The sequence below is a fragment of the Rhinolophus hipposideros genome (assembly GCF_964194185.1).
Source record: "Rhinolophus hipposideros genome assembly, chromosome: 19".
NCBI lineage: Eukaryota > Metazoa > Chordata > Mammalia > Chiroptera > Rhinolophidae > Rhinolophus > Rhinolophus hipposideros.
In genome coordinates, this window is record NC_138065.1 from 54,131,421 (window position 1) to 54,147,944 (window position 16,524).

General features: G+C 46.6%; 1 protein-coding gene across 2 annotated transcripts in view; it reads right to left on the bottom strand.

Annotated features, from left to right (window-relative positions):
• Positions 1-16,524, bottom strand: part of ATF6 (activating transcription factor 6) — a 94,500-nt gene that overhangs the window by 40,515 nt on the left and 37,461 nt on the right. For both annotated transcript variants that reach the window (XM_081025890.1, XM_081025891.1), the window contains 4 exons: positions 13,522-13,635; positions 12,428-12,527; positions 8,642-8,709; positions 6,649-6,763 (listed from right to left, as the gene is read on the bottom strand). In XM_081025890.1, coding sequence (XP_080882016.1) covers positions 6,649-6,763; positions 8,642-8,709; positions 12,428-12,527; positions 13,522-13,635 — 397 coding nt within the window. The remainder of the gene's footprint in view (positions 1-6,648; positions 6,764-8,641; positions 8,710-12,427; positions 12,528-13,521; positions 13,636-16,524) is intronic.

Genomic DNA, 16,524 nt, shown 5'->3' on the forward strand with positions numbered 1-16,524 from the left:
GGGAAAGATTAAAACAATTGAAGTTGACAAGCTTTTCTTGAACACCTTCCATATTCAAAACAAACACTGTGCGAGGGATACAATTCTAGCATCACCCATCCTTCCAGGCCAGCACAGACACACATTACAGACAGGCCTCTGTAAACAGAGACTTAGTGTGTGGCTGCTTCACTCTAGATCTTAAAATGACACCACCGTCTGTTTAGCATCCTAACTGGAAACTAATCTTCTCTGTCTGAGCACACCCAAGGTCAGTGTTTCAACTCTGCAGCACACAGGTGTGACCAGGTGCAGAGCTAATGCAAATGGCACCATCGAGCCTTTTCAAAATGCATTTGAATTCACTGCGTTTCAAAGACTGATTTCTCGACTTACCACGCCACACACATCCCTGAGAAGAATACTCAAGAAGCTTGTCTGTTACAAATTCTCTACACGTTATGGTGGTGGTATGAACTTAGAATACGGTGTCAGCCTGATGGACTGGGTACCCAGCTCGCCCGGGCCTTCACTCAGCAATCACTGGATGCCTGCTGCATGCCTGGGTCTGCGCTGGGTACCAGGAGAGACTCAGGTGGCTCTTGCCCTCGGGGTGCTGCAGGCCCGGCAGGGGGAAAACGCTAAGCGATGCCCACACAGCTATTTACGAGACAGGTCCAGTATGCCCAGTCTCGGCCAGTCGTCCATCCCTCTGGCTGCCAGTTGGTTCCTCCAAGCCCACCCACCACAGGCTCTTTACAGATTAGCATTGATGCCCGGAAATAAATGGCACACAGCTCTTAGCCTTAGTTTTCAGGAAACACCAAATAAGTGTCAGTGCTCAGCTTGCTGACAGTGTCAAAGCCAAACAAATCGGAGCCCAAATGAACAAATCAGCACGTGTGGGGGAGGGGAGGAAAATGACACGAGGGTTTCAGACCTTAATCCTGAGTCACATCGTAAATCACCAACTTTTCCTAACGACAATGATCACGGCCCCATAATTAAGTGTGTGACATCATCAAAAAGCTTGCACCAAACCCTGTTTAGACACAAAACGAGTTAACAGACTACTTTCTAGTTTTCTGACTTTATGTGAGGAACAACTCCAAGACCATCTCTTTATAAATTAAATTGGAAATAGTTGTCAAGTTTTTATTTTTAAAACTCTTAACCATTATTAAAAACTAGCTCCTTTTTAAGATTTTATAAGACTTTTGATGTCTCAAGCAATACTTTAAATATGATTCTATTTTTTTTAAATCTGGTTTTAATTCCATACTCTCTTTTATTTTTTGTAGTACTACTGCAAATAAACAAACAAAAATTGTTTTCAACTTTCTCCCTGCTTTGCTTTAAACAGAAAACAATACAGATGAGGAACAAACACTCAATTGTTTCTTTTCCTTTAAAGCATCTGTCAAAAATAAAATGTATGCTACATCCTTACATTCATACGGCTATAAATGAACCACAATAGTCTCTATTTACCTTATACTTTACCTTTATATGCCTCCTATCTTTAAAACACACACACACACACACACCCACCCCACCCCCATGATCCTCCTCTCATAGTTCTATATCCAGGCTATCCCCTCTTCCCTCCAATGCCAAATTTACCAAAGCCCCGCTTTACTCCTTTACGCTGCCTCCCAACTGTCTCGAGTCTGGACTCTGTTCTGATTAGTCTTCCGTCACTGTCATCTCCAGTTACCAGTGACTTCCATGTTTATTCAGCAGGTGGGTTTTGGCATCTCTGACCCTTCGCGAGTCCTGTAACATCTGACACTGCTGACCACCTCCTTTCTGAGCTCTTCTTCCTCGACCTCCAGGTTTTCAAATAAAATAAACAAGTCAGGTTTGCCCTCATCGGCGGCACACGGCTGCAGGTCTCCTTCCGTGTCTCTACCCGCTCCCTCAGGCTCCCTGTGGGCACTTGTCCCTTTAACGTGTGGCTGGTTTTCCAAGGGGCTTTGGCTTTGCTCTTATTCTCCTTGGAAAACGAACCTGAAGCAACTCCAAGTATGTTCTGAACAGAGAAATCAATGGAATTAAACTCCAAGGTGACCACTTGGAAAGCTGAGACATTTGGGTCTAAAAGTTCTAGAAAAGCAATGCAGGGAAGTGATCAGAGAAACACAGGCCTCGGAGCCAGGCTTTCTGGGCCATCTGGCTCTGTCACTTCCAATGGCATCGCGTTGGTAATTCACCCAAAAATTCACCCCTCTGGGCCTCAGGTTCCCCATCCGTACCTACCTCGTAGGACATTCTGAGAATTGAAGACTGGCATATTGTAAGCACTTTTATTAAAGTGATTATGAAATAAATTCTGAGATACCAGCTTTAAAAACTCAAAGTCATTAATATATGAGCCTACCTTGTAACTTGACGTTTTGTTGTTTTTTTATGTTTGTTTTTCAAAACCCTTAAAATGCACTAACTCTGGTAGACTGAATCGCTTTAGCAATTCAACACAATGCTAAAGATTTACAAGAGGACAGTGGTCACACACACGCACACACACACACACACACACACACGACACACAGGATACCCCCCACACGTGCACAATTAGAAGCAGCACAGATTCCTGGAGCTGGAAGCCAAGTGCACGTCTACTGTAAGGAGATCGTTTTTCAGACGCGGACCCTCTGGACAGACCAGGCCGTGGTCTGTGCAAGTCCAGGGAAGCATTGGGGCGAGAAGGCAGGTGGGAGGGCTGTATGATGAACCGCTAAGGAAATGTTTCCCTCACATTTTCATGATGTGGAGAAGTAGTCTTTCTTAGAATGCAGTTTTGCTTTCAGGAAATGTTTCCTTTCTTTGTGATGAAAAATCTGAAATTTGATGAGAAGGAAACTACCAAAACTTGAAGCTCGCAGCTACTAAGCCCCACCTTCGTTCAGGGGGACTCGGCAGCCTCTCAGGAACACGTCTATTCCACAGCTAAAGGTCCAGCCACATCAAAGGAGACCATGTATTTTTTAAGTTTTCATGGTTATTCAAATTATAAAAGTGATTTTAAACATCAATTGAGAAAAATGTCCTTCTTTTTGTTTCTGCAATCCCCACCTCTAGCAATCTTTTGAATGGTAGGCATAAAAAATAAGGTTAAAAGACACAAATAAACAACAGTTGGAGCTGCGAACACTTATGTGGGACTTGCTCTGCTGTCTGCAGTGAAGTGCAACAGACCTTGTAGAAAGACAAAATAGGATGAGCAGACTCTGTCCATGCCCAGAGAAACTATGCCAATTAAAAGGGAGGTTAAACAAATGCACATGAAAAAGACATTCTAAGATGAAGACCACGAGAGCACACAAACGATGAACAGATGGAAAACTGTCCTGACTCAGGGATGGGCCCACCTTCCGGAGAATTTTGAAGACTTCCGATTATTCATGAGCAGTAGGCTCTTTGTGTCCGTGGATACTCTAAATACAGGTCTAACTACAGAGACTACTGAGCAATCATTTTTCAAACACAAAACAAGTTATTTTAGAGTTTGCAACTGAAAAGTCCAAATAATAGAATTTTTTTTATGTTAGCTAGCAATCTGTTACAGAGCCAAGGAACAAATGACTCAGCCCCTGAAACCACAGCAGTAAGTCATTTAACAAGGCGTCTGAGATCAAATGTTTCTGATCTCAGGGAGCTGGCATGCCATACACAGAATCCACAATAAAATGCATTTACACACGCACAAAACCACACTTCTCTGTGAGGAGCTCTGGAGTACCTACCGATTGTCATAGTAGCGTCTACTTTGGCTAAACTACTTCCTTTTTAAGAAACAGCAAAGATATTCTTTCCAATTGCTTTAAAAGGAAACTAGAAACTCTTAAAGCCTATTTATTCTATTCCCTGGTTTGAAACCCGAACATGTATTATAATCTTTCAGACCACTAAGTTATTCTTTACCATCAATGACAGTGTAACCTAATTAAGCGCTTAACCTACAATCAGGTAATTAACAAACAGGACTAACTGAGTTGTTCTGCCAGAACTCCAGCAAAGCTGCCAGGACATGTGCCAGTGAAACATGGTTGGCTTGGGAGGAACAAGTAAATTTTCTATTTACATATTCTACAATGATCTGAAATGCAGCATCAGAAAGTGAAGAGAAAATCAGAACACCTCAATTATTGCCCTAGTTCTACTGCTTACCATTTGGGGTCCTCAGATACCCCACTGAACCTCTCTTTGCCTTTTTTTTTGGTCTGTAAATAGGACTAGGAAAACCTACTTTATCATGTGTAAGAACTAACAAGATTACGTATGTGAAAGAGGTTGGTGAGCCATAGTGGTTCTATACATTAAAGGTGTCAGCATTTGAATATAACTGAAATGAAACAGAAATGGATGTAGAGAATGTTACTAAAGTCATCACAGGTTACCTGGGTTACGTGGATACTCAGACAATCTGTTTTATTTTTTATAATGTGCTTTAGACCTGAATGCGAGTGCGTTTCAAAGTGAGTTACAAATTAATTTTTAAAAAGCCTTCTAAAAGTTTTTTAAAAGTCTCTCTTCTGAGATAATACTTTTTTTTTAAAGCAAGTTATCTTTCCAAACTCATACATTCCCATTTTTTTCCAGCTAGAGAAAGAATTTGGCAAAAAGGCCTTGAAAATGCAGATAAGAAACTGGCCTAACTCCAGGACCCAGGTGCACGTTCCAACTGTAAACCCAAAACCAGAGGCGGCGCATCCCCCGGGGAAGCAGACTTTAGAAAACGACTTCCTCTAATGACGGGGACACGCCTCTCGTCTGAAGGGCCTCCAGACAATTACAGGTGCTACACAGAAACTCCCAGGAAATAGAGAGCACACGTTACGAAATGAGGCCACTCTTCTAAGCGTGTATTAGCTCTAAGCCTAGGCATTCGTTTAGGAAACGTCATTGCTCTTCTGTGACATTCCTGTAGGTGGCCCTTCATGGGAATACACCATTTGAACCAGTAAAACCACCAGTCAACCTTTTGGCACCAATGACAGCCTTCCTACCCTGAGGCCACGTTTCAAGTTTCTGGCTCAGGCTGCTTGAATCTGTGTGGACACTGGACACCATCCCTTCTCCAAAAAGAAAGCAGTGAGGACTAACAAGAACCCACTCCAAAATGTTCCTGCCAAATATCAAAGTATGGGGGTGGGGGTATCTTTTTCCAGCAGCACTTTTCACAGCAAACTAATGAGAACTAGCTTTTATAAAGGCAAGAAATGTGACGCATATATTTACAAAAGAGCACCATCCATCTTCCTCTGTAAAAACAATCCCTTTAAAGCTGCGATTACTTTCTCTGTGACAAATACTGGTTCTCTTCCCTAGAAAACCCCAGCTACCCATGAACCAACCCACAGCTTGACAGCTGCTACTTCTAACACACACTATACTGTTTTGATCAAATAATAGAGAAGCTACCCTGGAGCTAAGAGAAGTATTCAGCTATTTGATTGTTAAACACATTCTTCTGGTGAACTCCACGGCACACACTCCAACACGTTCCTTCTCACATCTGTCGAGCCGCTTCTTCGTGGTGCTGGATTCCACTTTTAAACATTTACTTTCTTCCCACTTTAAGGCTAACTCTGCCAACACTACAGCAAACACTCTGTTCCCGTCACGAGCAGCTGGAGGCTCCGGGAAACCTGGTCCCAGCTGCCCCCTTGCTGCTGAAAGTGAACTATGAGCTGGGGTGGCCCAGAAACACACCCGTAGGTCTGAGAGCAGTGGGGGTGTGAAGAGGCAGAAATCATGAGATGCCACTTCGAGGGCATCCCAACTCTCCCAGCATATCTGACTGATAACCAAAAATGTGTGAAAGGTCCAATTTCCCTAATCTTCTAGTGTCAAAGCTCTCTGGTCCTAAAATTCTGAGCTCCTAGATATTTAGATCTTAGCGAAAGAATTGAATTCACTGAGAACTGTAATGGTTGTGAGCGGTGACAATAATCAGAGAACAAACGGTTTGCTCTTGTTAGTATGTGCTTAGTTGTAACCACAGGCCCTCCACATTCTTCAAAAACAGAGAAACCTAGGCTGCAAACCACCGCGGAACTCGAACTCACTCTGCCCCAGGTTCACACAAACACAGCTCTTCAGAAGGGCCCTCTCTGAAGAATGTATTTTCACTGCAGAGGAAGAACAGATCGATGTAAATAGCTGTGCATTTTTTCCCTCTCAGTCTAACATCCGTAACATTCCAAAGTGCGTGCCTCAACATGTCCTTTGCATAACCTCACGGGCAGCCAGCACACCTTCAGCACGGGAGCAAACGTATGCTGGAGGACAGACACTGGAAGACTCACACAGTGGGGGAGCAGGATTCACAGACCCCACGGTGCACCTTGACCCCACAGCTGGGAGAGCCACTTCTCAATACCAACGGGAACCCCACCACCAGCCTGAACAGGAATGTTGGTTTTCACTTCTCCTTTGGTTATAATGAACAGTACAACAGAAAACATCAATGAGGAGTTGGTATTTTCTGACTCCGAACTCCCAGCCGACATCAATCCATGCTCACCTTCCTACTGAGGAGCGGAGGGCACGAGGTACCCTGCACGGAGGCTACCCGCAGCTTGCCGCTACTGCTCTCGTCTCCCAGCGTCCAGCGCACTGAGCAGGGGCTGAGAGCATGTCCTCTGCTCTTTCCAATGCACTTACCCTTCGGAAGGATACCACGTAGAATGTGTCGCCCCTCCTGCGGATGGCGTCGAAGAAGTCCCGGTAGCCGCCGGCCGACGCGTAGTACACCTGCAGCTCGCTGCCCGTGGGCCCACTGACGGAGAAGAGGCACAGTGGGTCAGGCCGCAGAACCCCACGCCCACTCAGAAACCCCATCCCAAGGCTCGCCTAAATCACAAGAATCTCCACCAAGTATTAGGAGCATTTTGGTCATTTTTTAAGAACATTTTGAAAAGCCCAAGGTCAGGAGATCTGTAAGATTCAATTCACTAGGCTACAACTCTCATTTCTGAACCAAGACTCTAAAATGTACTCCAGTCAAGTGTATTGCAAAGCATGTAATAGTAATGAAAGCACCAGAAAATTATCTCCGCACTGGTTTGCATAATTTCAAAATTTGGGGTAACAAAAATTCAGTCTGAGGAAGGTATTTTTCACGGCTCTGTGAGGCCTGCGAAGACACGTGCATGCCTGTCAGGCCACCGGTGTGGACGGTGGGAAGGGCCTCGGATCTGGGAACAAAGCCAGGGCCCTGGAGTCCTGCTCTCCTCAGCTGGGTGTCCTGGGAGCCAGCCTCACAGCTAGCTCGGTCTCCTCATCAGTGGAACGAGCACAGCCATGAGGGTCTGGCAGGACCTGGCAGGCTCGGCAGAGACGCTGGGTCCTTTGGACGCAGCACGCATGCACCCTGTTCCACAGGAGCCCTCCACAGCCACTGATGGAAGTTACTAAAAGGACGGGGCAGCGCCTCACAAAGCCACAAACCTCACCTCAGCCCAAAGACTCACTCCCATGGATTAGTATAGTTCTTAACAACCAGTGTCTTTTACTGTTTAGCACAATAAGCCAACACTCATGAGCTAAAGGAGAGTTAAAGAAATAATGCTTCATTTTTCTCCAAAAAGAAAACATATATGTCCTTCTTGTGTTTTCAATCATTATGTTTTCAATCAATCTTCATTAACTTGCTAAGTGAAGTAAGTCAGAGAAAGACAAATACCATATGTTTCACTTATATAGAATTTAAAAAACAAAATAAGCAAACAAACAAAACAAATTCATAGATACAGAGAACATTTTGATGGTTGCCAGATGGGAGGGGGGTGAGGGTTGGGGAAAAGGGGGAAGGGATTAAGAAGTACAAATTGGTCGTTACAGAATAATCGTAGGCTGTAAAGCACAGCACAGGGAACACAGTCAAATGACATGGTGATAACTGTGTGGGGTCAGAGGGGAACTAAGCGGAGGATCACATCATAAGGTATGTAAATGTCTAATCACTATGCTATACACCTGAAACTAATATAATACTGCATGTCAATACTAATTGAAAACTAAAAAACTATTTAAAAAAATCTTTATTAACTTAAGAGGAGAAAAAGAGTGGCCAAAAAGGAAATTGTAAGTGAGTCATAGAACCTCCTTGGAAACGCTTCCATTTGCTCACTAGGCTATAATATTCTGAACACACAGCCAAGTCGCCCTACTCAGGGCAGCTGCAGCTTGTAAAGCCAGTGCAAACACTGAGTCAGCAATTCCTGAGCCATGCTCCCGAGGGAAAACAGGGTTCTCCTGTGAGCCCCTGGGTGAAGTCCCGCTGGAACGCAGGCCTGCAGGAAGCTCACGTGACACATGTCCTTTCCCCATCAGGCCCGTCCCAGCCTTCTGGTGCTGTCAACTAAGGCGGCACATGGGCACTACACTCAGAGGCCACCAAAAGCACAAAAATGTGAAAAACATGGCCCTAAACTACACTGGGAAAAGGACACTGTTTACGGGAGGGGAGCCCGAACAGAAGGCAGCGCTACCTTCTGACACCTCGCCTGGGAGAGTCCACATGTGTCTGCACATGGCCACACCTGGGGTTACAAGCCAACTTCAGAAAGCAGTCAGGACAGATACGAACAGGGACAAGGGCCGGCCGGCCTAATCACGTCCAGTTTCCTGCCCAACAGCATGCACACCGTCTCACCTGATCCTGGGGGTTTCTGTGTACTGGACGGCCAGGAGCTGGGAATCGGAGCCCTGTTCCAGAGCACCCTGTAAGGATAAAAAGGATGTCGTGACACACAGGGAATGGCATGAAGACTGTCCCACAGGGACTCGGTCTACACGATGTGGACTAAACTCTCAGGAAAGCATTCCATGTTTCTCTCATGGGTATTCTGACATAGTAAGTTTACATGACCGAACACCAACACAGAAATCAGAGCTCCCTTGCCCACATCCTGGGCTGACAGATGTGTCTTATGGAGATAAAGACATTTAAGACACTTCCCATAAAGTTTTAAAAACAATAGCCCCAAAGCTCAGTGCAAGCTCCACAAGTTTTACGGCCAAGTCGTACATGTATTACTAAAGATGTAACAACTTGGGCTGGCCTAAAATAACGACTTCCAAATGAAAAGTTCCTGAAGCATGAAAGGTCCATGCGAAGCCGGAGTCTACTGTTTGCTGAGTTCAACACAAAACTCTTCACGCCTGCATCTGCCTATGGACTAAGCCATCATTTAAGAGATTTCATCAAAGGAACAAGCCCTCTTCCCCCAGACTCAGAAAGGAGTAGGCTTTAAAAACACTGAGTTATAGAGACACTAGGAAACAGAAATTGGATGTGCCACTTCCCTACCTAAGATTCATGCCAATGAACAAACGAACCTCTGAAAAACTGGCAATGAGCTTTAGGACTTGTAACTATGGGGATTTAGCAAAAGGTCATAATCAGCAAAACTGTCAGGGAGGCAGTTACATGGAATGAGAGAGACTGAAAATCCCCAGCCCAGCTGTAGATTTGCCTATTATTCCCGTTAGTTCTGTCACATTTTCACTTTATATACTTCGAAGCTTTGTTATCAGGAGCCTATATATTTGACATTATGTCTTCTGATTTATTGTCCTTTTACTATGAAATCTCCTTAGTCTCATAACATTCTCTGTCTGGAAGTCTACCTTGTCCGATTAATAGATACACCAGCTTCTAATGCCTAATGTTTGCATGGCATACACTCGTTAGCACCTGTTTATTTTCCATCTGTGTCTTTATATTTAATATTTAAATATAAATATTAATATTTAAAATGTTATTTTTTATGAACAACATATAGTTGGGTCTTGTCTTCTTAAAAATCTAGTTTAACAATCTCTCCCTTCAAACTGCTGTGCTTATTAGCCCATTAAATTCTATTACTAATGCAGTTGGGCTTAAGTCTACTACCTCAGTTTATGTTTTCTACTTATCCTTTTTGTCTTTTGTCGGTCCTTTTGCTGCCTTGTTTTTGTTGAAATACATTTTTTTCGTATTCCACCCTCATTTAGTGTACTGGCTTTGAGCTGTACTTCGTGCTGGTTTTTACTGGCTGCTCTGGAGATCCACACTTTGATCTAGAAGTTACCACAGCCTACCCTGAAATATTATTTGAACAGTAAGAAAACTTCCTGAGAGTATATTCCATTCACCACCACTGTACCTTCTGTTCTTGCCATCTTACATTTTACTTCTCCATAACCTGGAAATCCCACAACAAACTGTTCTGAGTTTTGGCTTTAAAAAACAAACAAAAAAATCTTTTAAAGACATGTACATACACACAAACACAAAATAAAGATACTAAAAGCAGGGGCATTTATTTTTAACAATTCTTGTGCTGTTCCTTTGTGCTATGTGGGCTCCTATCTGATAACCATTTCCCTGCATCTAAACAAACTCTTTAGCATTTTTTATTTCTTCTGCAGACAAAGTACGGCAGTTTCTGTCTGTCTGGCCATGTATTTATTTTGCTTTCACTTTGAAGAACACTTTCACTAATCTGACCCTTTATCTTTTCTAATCACTCAGTCTAGGAAGAGGGTTGAGGTGTGAAATGGCCCAATCAGGTTCATGGTGCTGAGAAATGACCAAAATTCCCTCCACTCCACGGGACACGTCACTGTACTGTTGGGTCCCCAGACCACACGAAAGGGAGAAGAGGGGGTGAGGGAAGGCGGCCAGCTAAGCAGAGCAGCAGCTGGGGACTGGCCGGGGCTACATCCGGCTCCTTCTGCGGGACAGGAGGGCCATGCACAAGCTCTGTATCGACAGCCACGCAGGCTCAGTGGTCATCCTCTTCCCTGCGACTGGGCAGAACTTCTTCCCCTTCCTGGGACACACACCCCTGCCCTTCCTCTCCCTGTATCAGCTGGGAGTCCCACGTTTGTGACCGTCACCTATGCTTACTATACAAAGATATGCCCCCGGAGCAGCAGAGAAAGGCAAAAGACTTGAAACTCCAAATCTCTGCCAAATGTTCCAAAGCTGTGAAATTAAAACAAATTATTTTCATTGCATTAAAATTCCTTCAAGATTAAGGAAGAGCAAACACCACTTACACAGTGAGCTCTCCGTTTCTTTAGCTAACGACCAGGACAAAATTACATGAGAGAGCATCAGAAGCTAAGGCGAAGAAAGTGACTGAGGCTGAGGCTGTAAGCGTCTCCAGGAGGCCATCACAGCAGTTGAGCCCCTCCCCTAACAGCAAGGGTCGGGACCTACACTGGACACCCCCCCTTTCCACCACCAGGTCCTGCCCGTAGGACGTGCTGCCTTGCACCAGATTTGGGGAGCAGAGAGAGACAGACCCCCTTCTCTGTGTGCCGTGGAGGCTCTGGCAGACACGCATCTCCGCAGGGCTGTGCTCCGTGGCACCTGTGACATTGGCAATGACTGCCTGCAGCCTCCAGCAGTCAGTCCTACCTGCCAGTACAGCTGCCGTGATACGTGACACAGAGCGGAGGAGGGGCCCAGAAAGGCGCGTGGCAGGTAGTCAAAATGTGTCAGAGCCGGTGTCCTCCCCACCTGGCTCCTCAGCCAGTGTGTGGAGGAAAGCCATCCTGGACAGCTGGACCAGATGGGGGTGGGGGTGGAGGCACGCTGGCATTCCATTAATTAAGCTACTGAGAATCGGGGGCAGCTGCGGCAACGACTGTGCGTTCCCCGAGTGCAGTCTCTGCAGGGAAGCCCCCGCACCGCAATGTCTGGGAGCCACACAGCTCCCCATTCCCTGCTGCTTCCACAGAGAACTCAGCATTCTCTTGGGCAAACTGAGATAATATTGACTATTTAGTATTTGTCCCTCCACCAGAACGTAAGCCCGTAAGGCGAGGATTTTCTCATCCTCGCCATCACGTCCCCAGAGTCTGGAGCGTGACCTGGCTTACTGTCACCACCACAGTGACGGCTGCTGGGGGCTTGCAGCGTGCCAGCTGCCACGCTAAGTGCTTCATAGTAACACATATTTGCCGAATGATGGAATGACAAGAAACGGGGCTTGGTGGCAAACAGCAATGGAAGTCCAATTAAGCAGGCGCTGAATGAGAGCTGTCATTAATCTGCAGAGCTACATGTCTGAACTCAGGAACGCCCTCCGTGGACACGGGTCCTGAGTTTCCACACGTATTTTCTGAAAAGCTCTGAGAACACAAATCACCAGCATCGTGTGTTTTAACATTTGTGCCAAATACTCCACCTAGACACATGGATGCCCATGCCCGGGAAGCCCTGGCGTGAAAGCCAGTCTGAGGAGAGCAGGGAGCCCTAGTGTTAAAAAAAAGGGGGGGGCTGGCCTGACAGCTCTGTGGAAGCAGCAGGAGGCTGGGGGCGCCGGGAGGGGGGCCTGCAGTTCAGGCTCCCATATCCCACGTCCTCCAGGGGCGAGAGCAGCCCGGCTGGAGGAAGCTTCCGGCACAGACACCAAGTGCCGCTGGGACACAAGCAGAGACAGACCTGCAGGATGCGTGTCTTCTGGTCATCACGAGTCATCCTCCTCGACTTGGTCCTTTCCACTTCGTGCCTCTGGACCCACCCTCGAAGCTCATGGTTTAACCTGTAAAACACCTTCATTAATGAGACAAACTACACAGAAATAAGTCCCACCTGGTAAGAGGAATTACCCACATCGTACAGGCCCCAAAGAGTGCCAGGGGCCTGAGGATCAGTGCTGCTTTTTGGTCTGAAAAAACTAAGATACTGAATGTTAAGCTCATGTCAGGAAGGCACGACCTTTCCTACGGCAGCCTCCTCAATCACGAGCTCAGAATTCGCAGAAAACCGGAGCCACACACCTGGCCAGGGTAAACCTAGGTGCGAAGGCTTTCCACACAACGTGTCTGCTGTCTCTCGGCTACATACACACCAGCAGCGGAGATGCTGGGGCACATGACCCACCAACAACTGTGCATCACAGCCTTTGAAAATCATCCCCTTGTGAGGGGATCATCTGTGAAAATCATGTGAAAATCATCTCCCATGCTCGAGAAAGAGGAAATTCCAATGCACTGTAATCCAAAGTTTCCAATACCAGAAATTTAAAAAAGACTAGCCACATATAACTTCTCTTTATTTTGTTCCCTTTATTTTGTTTAGTTGTGGATCAGTTGTAACTAAGCAGTTTTTCAGGTTCGAGGACAGGATCCAAAATCACAAGAAAAAATTCAAGGGAAAACTAGATACGAAAAGGTGCTCTACTGGAAAAGTGTCTCCAGAATCACATGTCTTCAAATTACTATCTTCCATAATTTAAAGAAAAAGGCAACTTGCACTATGAATGTCACCACCACCAAGTCTAAAACGCACCTGAGTTTTTATGTTAATGTCATTCTGGAGTTTTCAAACAAGGCGTATGTAGGTACGCGCCCCCAAAACCAGTGCACGAAGCAGAGCCATCCCCGTCTCTACCGGGCTAGTGGGGACCGGACATCAACCCCTGCACCTCGTTACCTAATGAGTCCTCAGCTGCTTGGACTGGCTGAACACACATGTTCCCGTCCCGACATCTGTGCAGGGATCCCCCCCCCAGACACGCCAGGCGCCCCACGCACCTGAGGGACTCGGTGGTGTTGATGAGGGGCCGGCACGGAGGTGAGGGCATGAAGAGCAGCGGGTCCTCGCTCAGCACCATCAGGGCCTTGTCACGTGACACCGCGTGGTCGGATCTGAAACACACATGCACACGTGTCTCCTGCGTCCCCAGTTCCTAAGCCAGCCAGCACTGGCATCAGCTCCTTACGGAAGTAAAACACAGACTGAGCCTAGTGCAAGAGAAGCCAGGAACAGCCCACACGGCACGACGTCACACTCTGGTTTCCAGCTCCCCTCACACCACCCACGGGTCCAGCCCCCGGGATGGAGCAGTTTTTATGCACAAGAAGCTGCCACAGTCACACATGGCGCGTGTATTCAACGAGCTCAAGGCGCACACAGTGCTGCTGGGACCGAAAAGGTGACACAGGAGGGACCTGGGGAAGGCGCTCTGAGCTAGGAAAAATGGTGTCACGTAACAGACTAAAGCAGTGCGGTCGTTCACAGTTCTGTGATAACAAAACCAAACAGTCGCCTTAAAATGTGGGGCAGGGGACAAAATACTTGGCAGGAGAAAAATGAAAGTGCGAAAAGCTGAATATAAAATGTGGACTATGGAGGAATCTGAATCACTAAGACATAAAACACGAGGTGACTCGAACCAGTTACTCATTAGCTGACAAAACACTTTCCTAACTACCACGCGACCCATGTGATGTGAGCTCACTCCCAGGCTCAATGCAGGAGGCAGGACCTTGCTGGAAATCAGCAGTGGAGCTGGGGTACCGCTGCTGTTTATTCTCTTCCATCTGCTACTTTAACCTTTCCCACTAAGAAATCTTAGATGTCTCGAATTTCTTTATATATAATGCTCTGGATTTTGAAAATTAGATAAACTAAAGCCCAAAAGGAAAAAAACGTTAACATGTAAAATTGGACATGGCTTGATTCACACTTTTCATTAATTTATTCAACACATATTTACTGAACACCGACTGTGTGCCAGGCACTGTGCTAGGTGCTGGGAGCCCAGCAGAGAACCCGAGAAATGATGGCTGTGCCCTCAGGATCTTAGAGTGCAAGATGGACCAAAGATGTGAGAGGACACACACAGAATAAACCCAAACTGTGGCAAGAGCTATGGAAGAAATAAACAAACAGTTCAACTAGGAAACCGACAGCAGCAGCTACTCTACACAGGTCTGAGAAGGAGATGGCTTTTCAGCCAAGGCCTGAAGGATGACAAGAGCAACTGGGGAGGAATGTTCTAGAGAGAGGGAGGGTGGAAAAGGTAGGTTCAGGGAACTTAGAGAGACCACTGACCAGCCAAGGAGTTGTGAGCAAGTGAGGGAAGCACGTGATGATATGGAACTCCTGCACATAATGAGAAGGGCCTTATTTCTGTGCTCGTTCACACCGTGATGTCCATCACACCGACGAATCCATGGAGACCGAGGGGAAGCGGGAGGCCCGACAGGAGCAGCACGGTGACCCAGGCCAGAGCTGGGGCAGCAGGGACACGGGGGCCAGCTCAGGTCTCTGGGAAAGTGTCGAAGGACCACCGGGCGTCCGGCATAAGCAACAGAGAAGAGGAAGATGGCTGCCAGACTGCTCAGGGCCAGACTGGGGTGCGGGAGCGAGTGCTCCCTGTGTGAGTGTCGGGTGGAAACATCAAGTACAGATGTCACGGGAACCAGCGGCTGTGTGAGTCTAGAGACTTGCAAGTCTGGACGGGAAATAAAGTTGAGAGTCGAGGGCACATAGACGTGGGCTGTGAGCTCCATTACGGATGAGTCACCTCGAGGGAAGAAAACAAGGGTTCACAGTTCCAAATCTTGGGACAGAGGCCATGCCCACAAAGATTGTAAAGCAGCAGCCGAAAAAGGAAGAAAACAGAACATGTAGCGAAATGCAGAATGTTTCGAGGAGCCAACTGCTGAGGAACGATCACATAGGATGGAGACAGAAGTTTCCACTGATTTTTCGCAACACCGAACTCACTGGCCCCCTTGACAAAATCATTTGGCACAGTGGGGAAACTAACTTGAGGTAAGAGACTTCTACGCGTGACACACACGAGGGAAAAGCAGCACCTGCTAAAAATACAGACTTCCTCCCTGCACCTCACGCAGACACGTCTCCATGTCCTGCCTGCGGCCTGTCGGGGTCAGGTTGTGTGGGACAAAGCAGAGGTGACGCCTCCCAGTAACAACACAGACAATGGCCACACACAGGAGCAGATCAGCTAAACCTCCACGCTCAGAAGGAAGAAATCTGCCTGGTCCTTGGGGAATCCTGGATGCCTCTAGGAACATGCTGCTGGCCACACTGCAAACCCACCAGCAGACATGTCCCATCCATGTTGTTTTAAAAGTCAGATCTCATATGTACAAACACACAAGCGCTGCAGTCCCTCAGAAAAGTCCATGCTGCTTTTGAAAATACATTTCTGATTTATAATTTTATTTCCATGTGATAAACTCTAGTAATGGTTTCTGCACATCTGTGCTGGCTGGCTTTGTTCTACTGGCCAAACATATTCTTTGGAAAAGAGAAAGAATCTGACAGAAATACCAGGAAAGAGAGCGACTGGGTGGCGCTGGGGAAGAAAAGGAAGACTACGCCAACACATGACCTGGGGACACTCAGGTCCACACCGACCCTGCCGCAGCCTGGGTGCCAGGCTGCCAGTAAACCACTCAGGAGTAAGACCTCAGGAGATAAAGTGCTGAAGCAGGACAGTGCCAGGGAGAATTCCTACACACATGTGACCTCCCTGCCCGTCTGCCCAAGGCAGTGAGGACTGGAGCCTGTCGGCATCACCACGAGGCCACCTTCCACTCTCAGAAATGTGCCAATGTGCTGAACAAATTACATAGTCATCTCATTATACACCATCCACTTCTAAGACTGAAAACTACATGCAGTTAGTTATGAAATGACAGGCAAATGCAGTATTATAAATCATGGGACTGGAATCTCCTTCCTTTTTATTTGAACCAGTTCTCACAACTCTCCTAAAA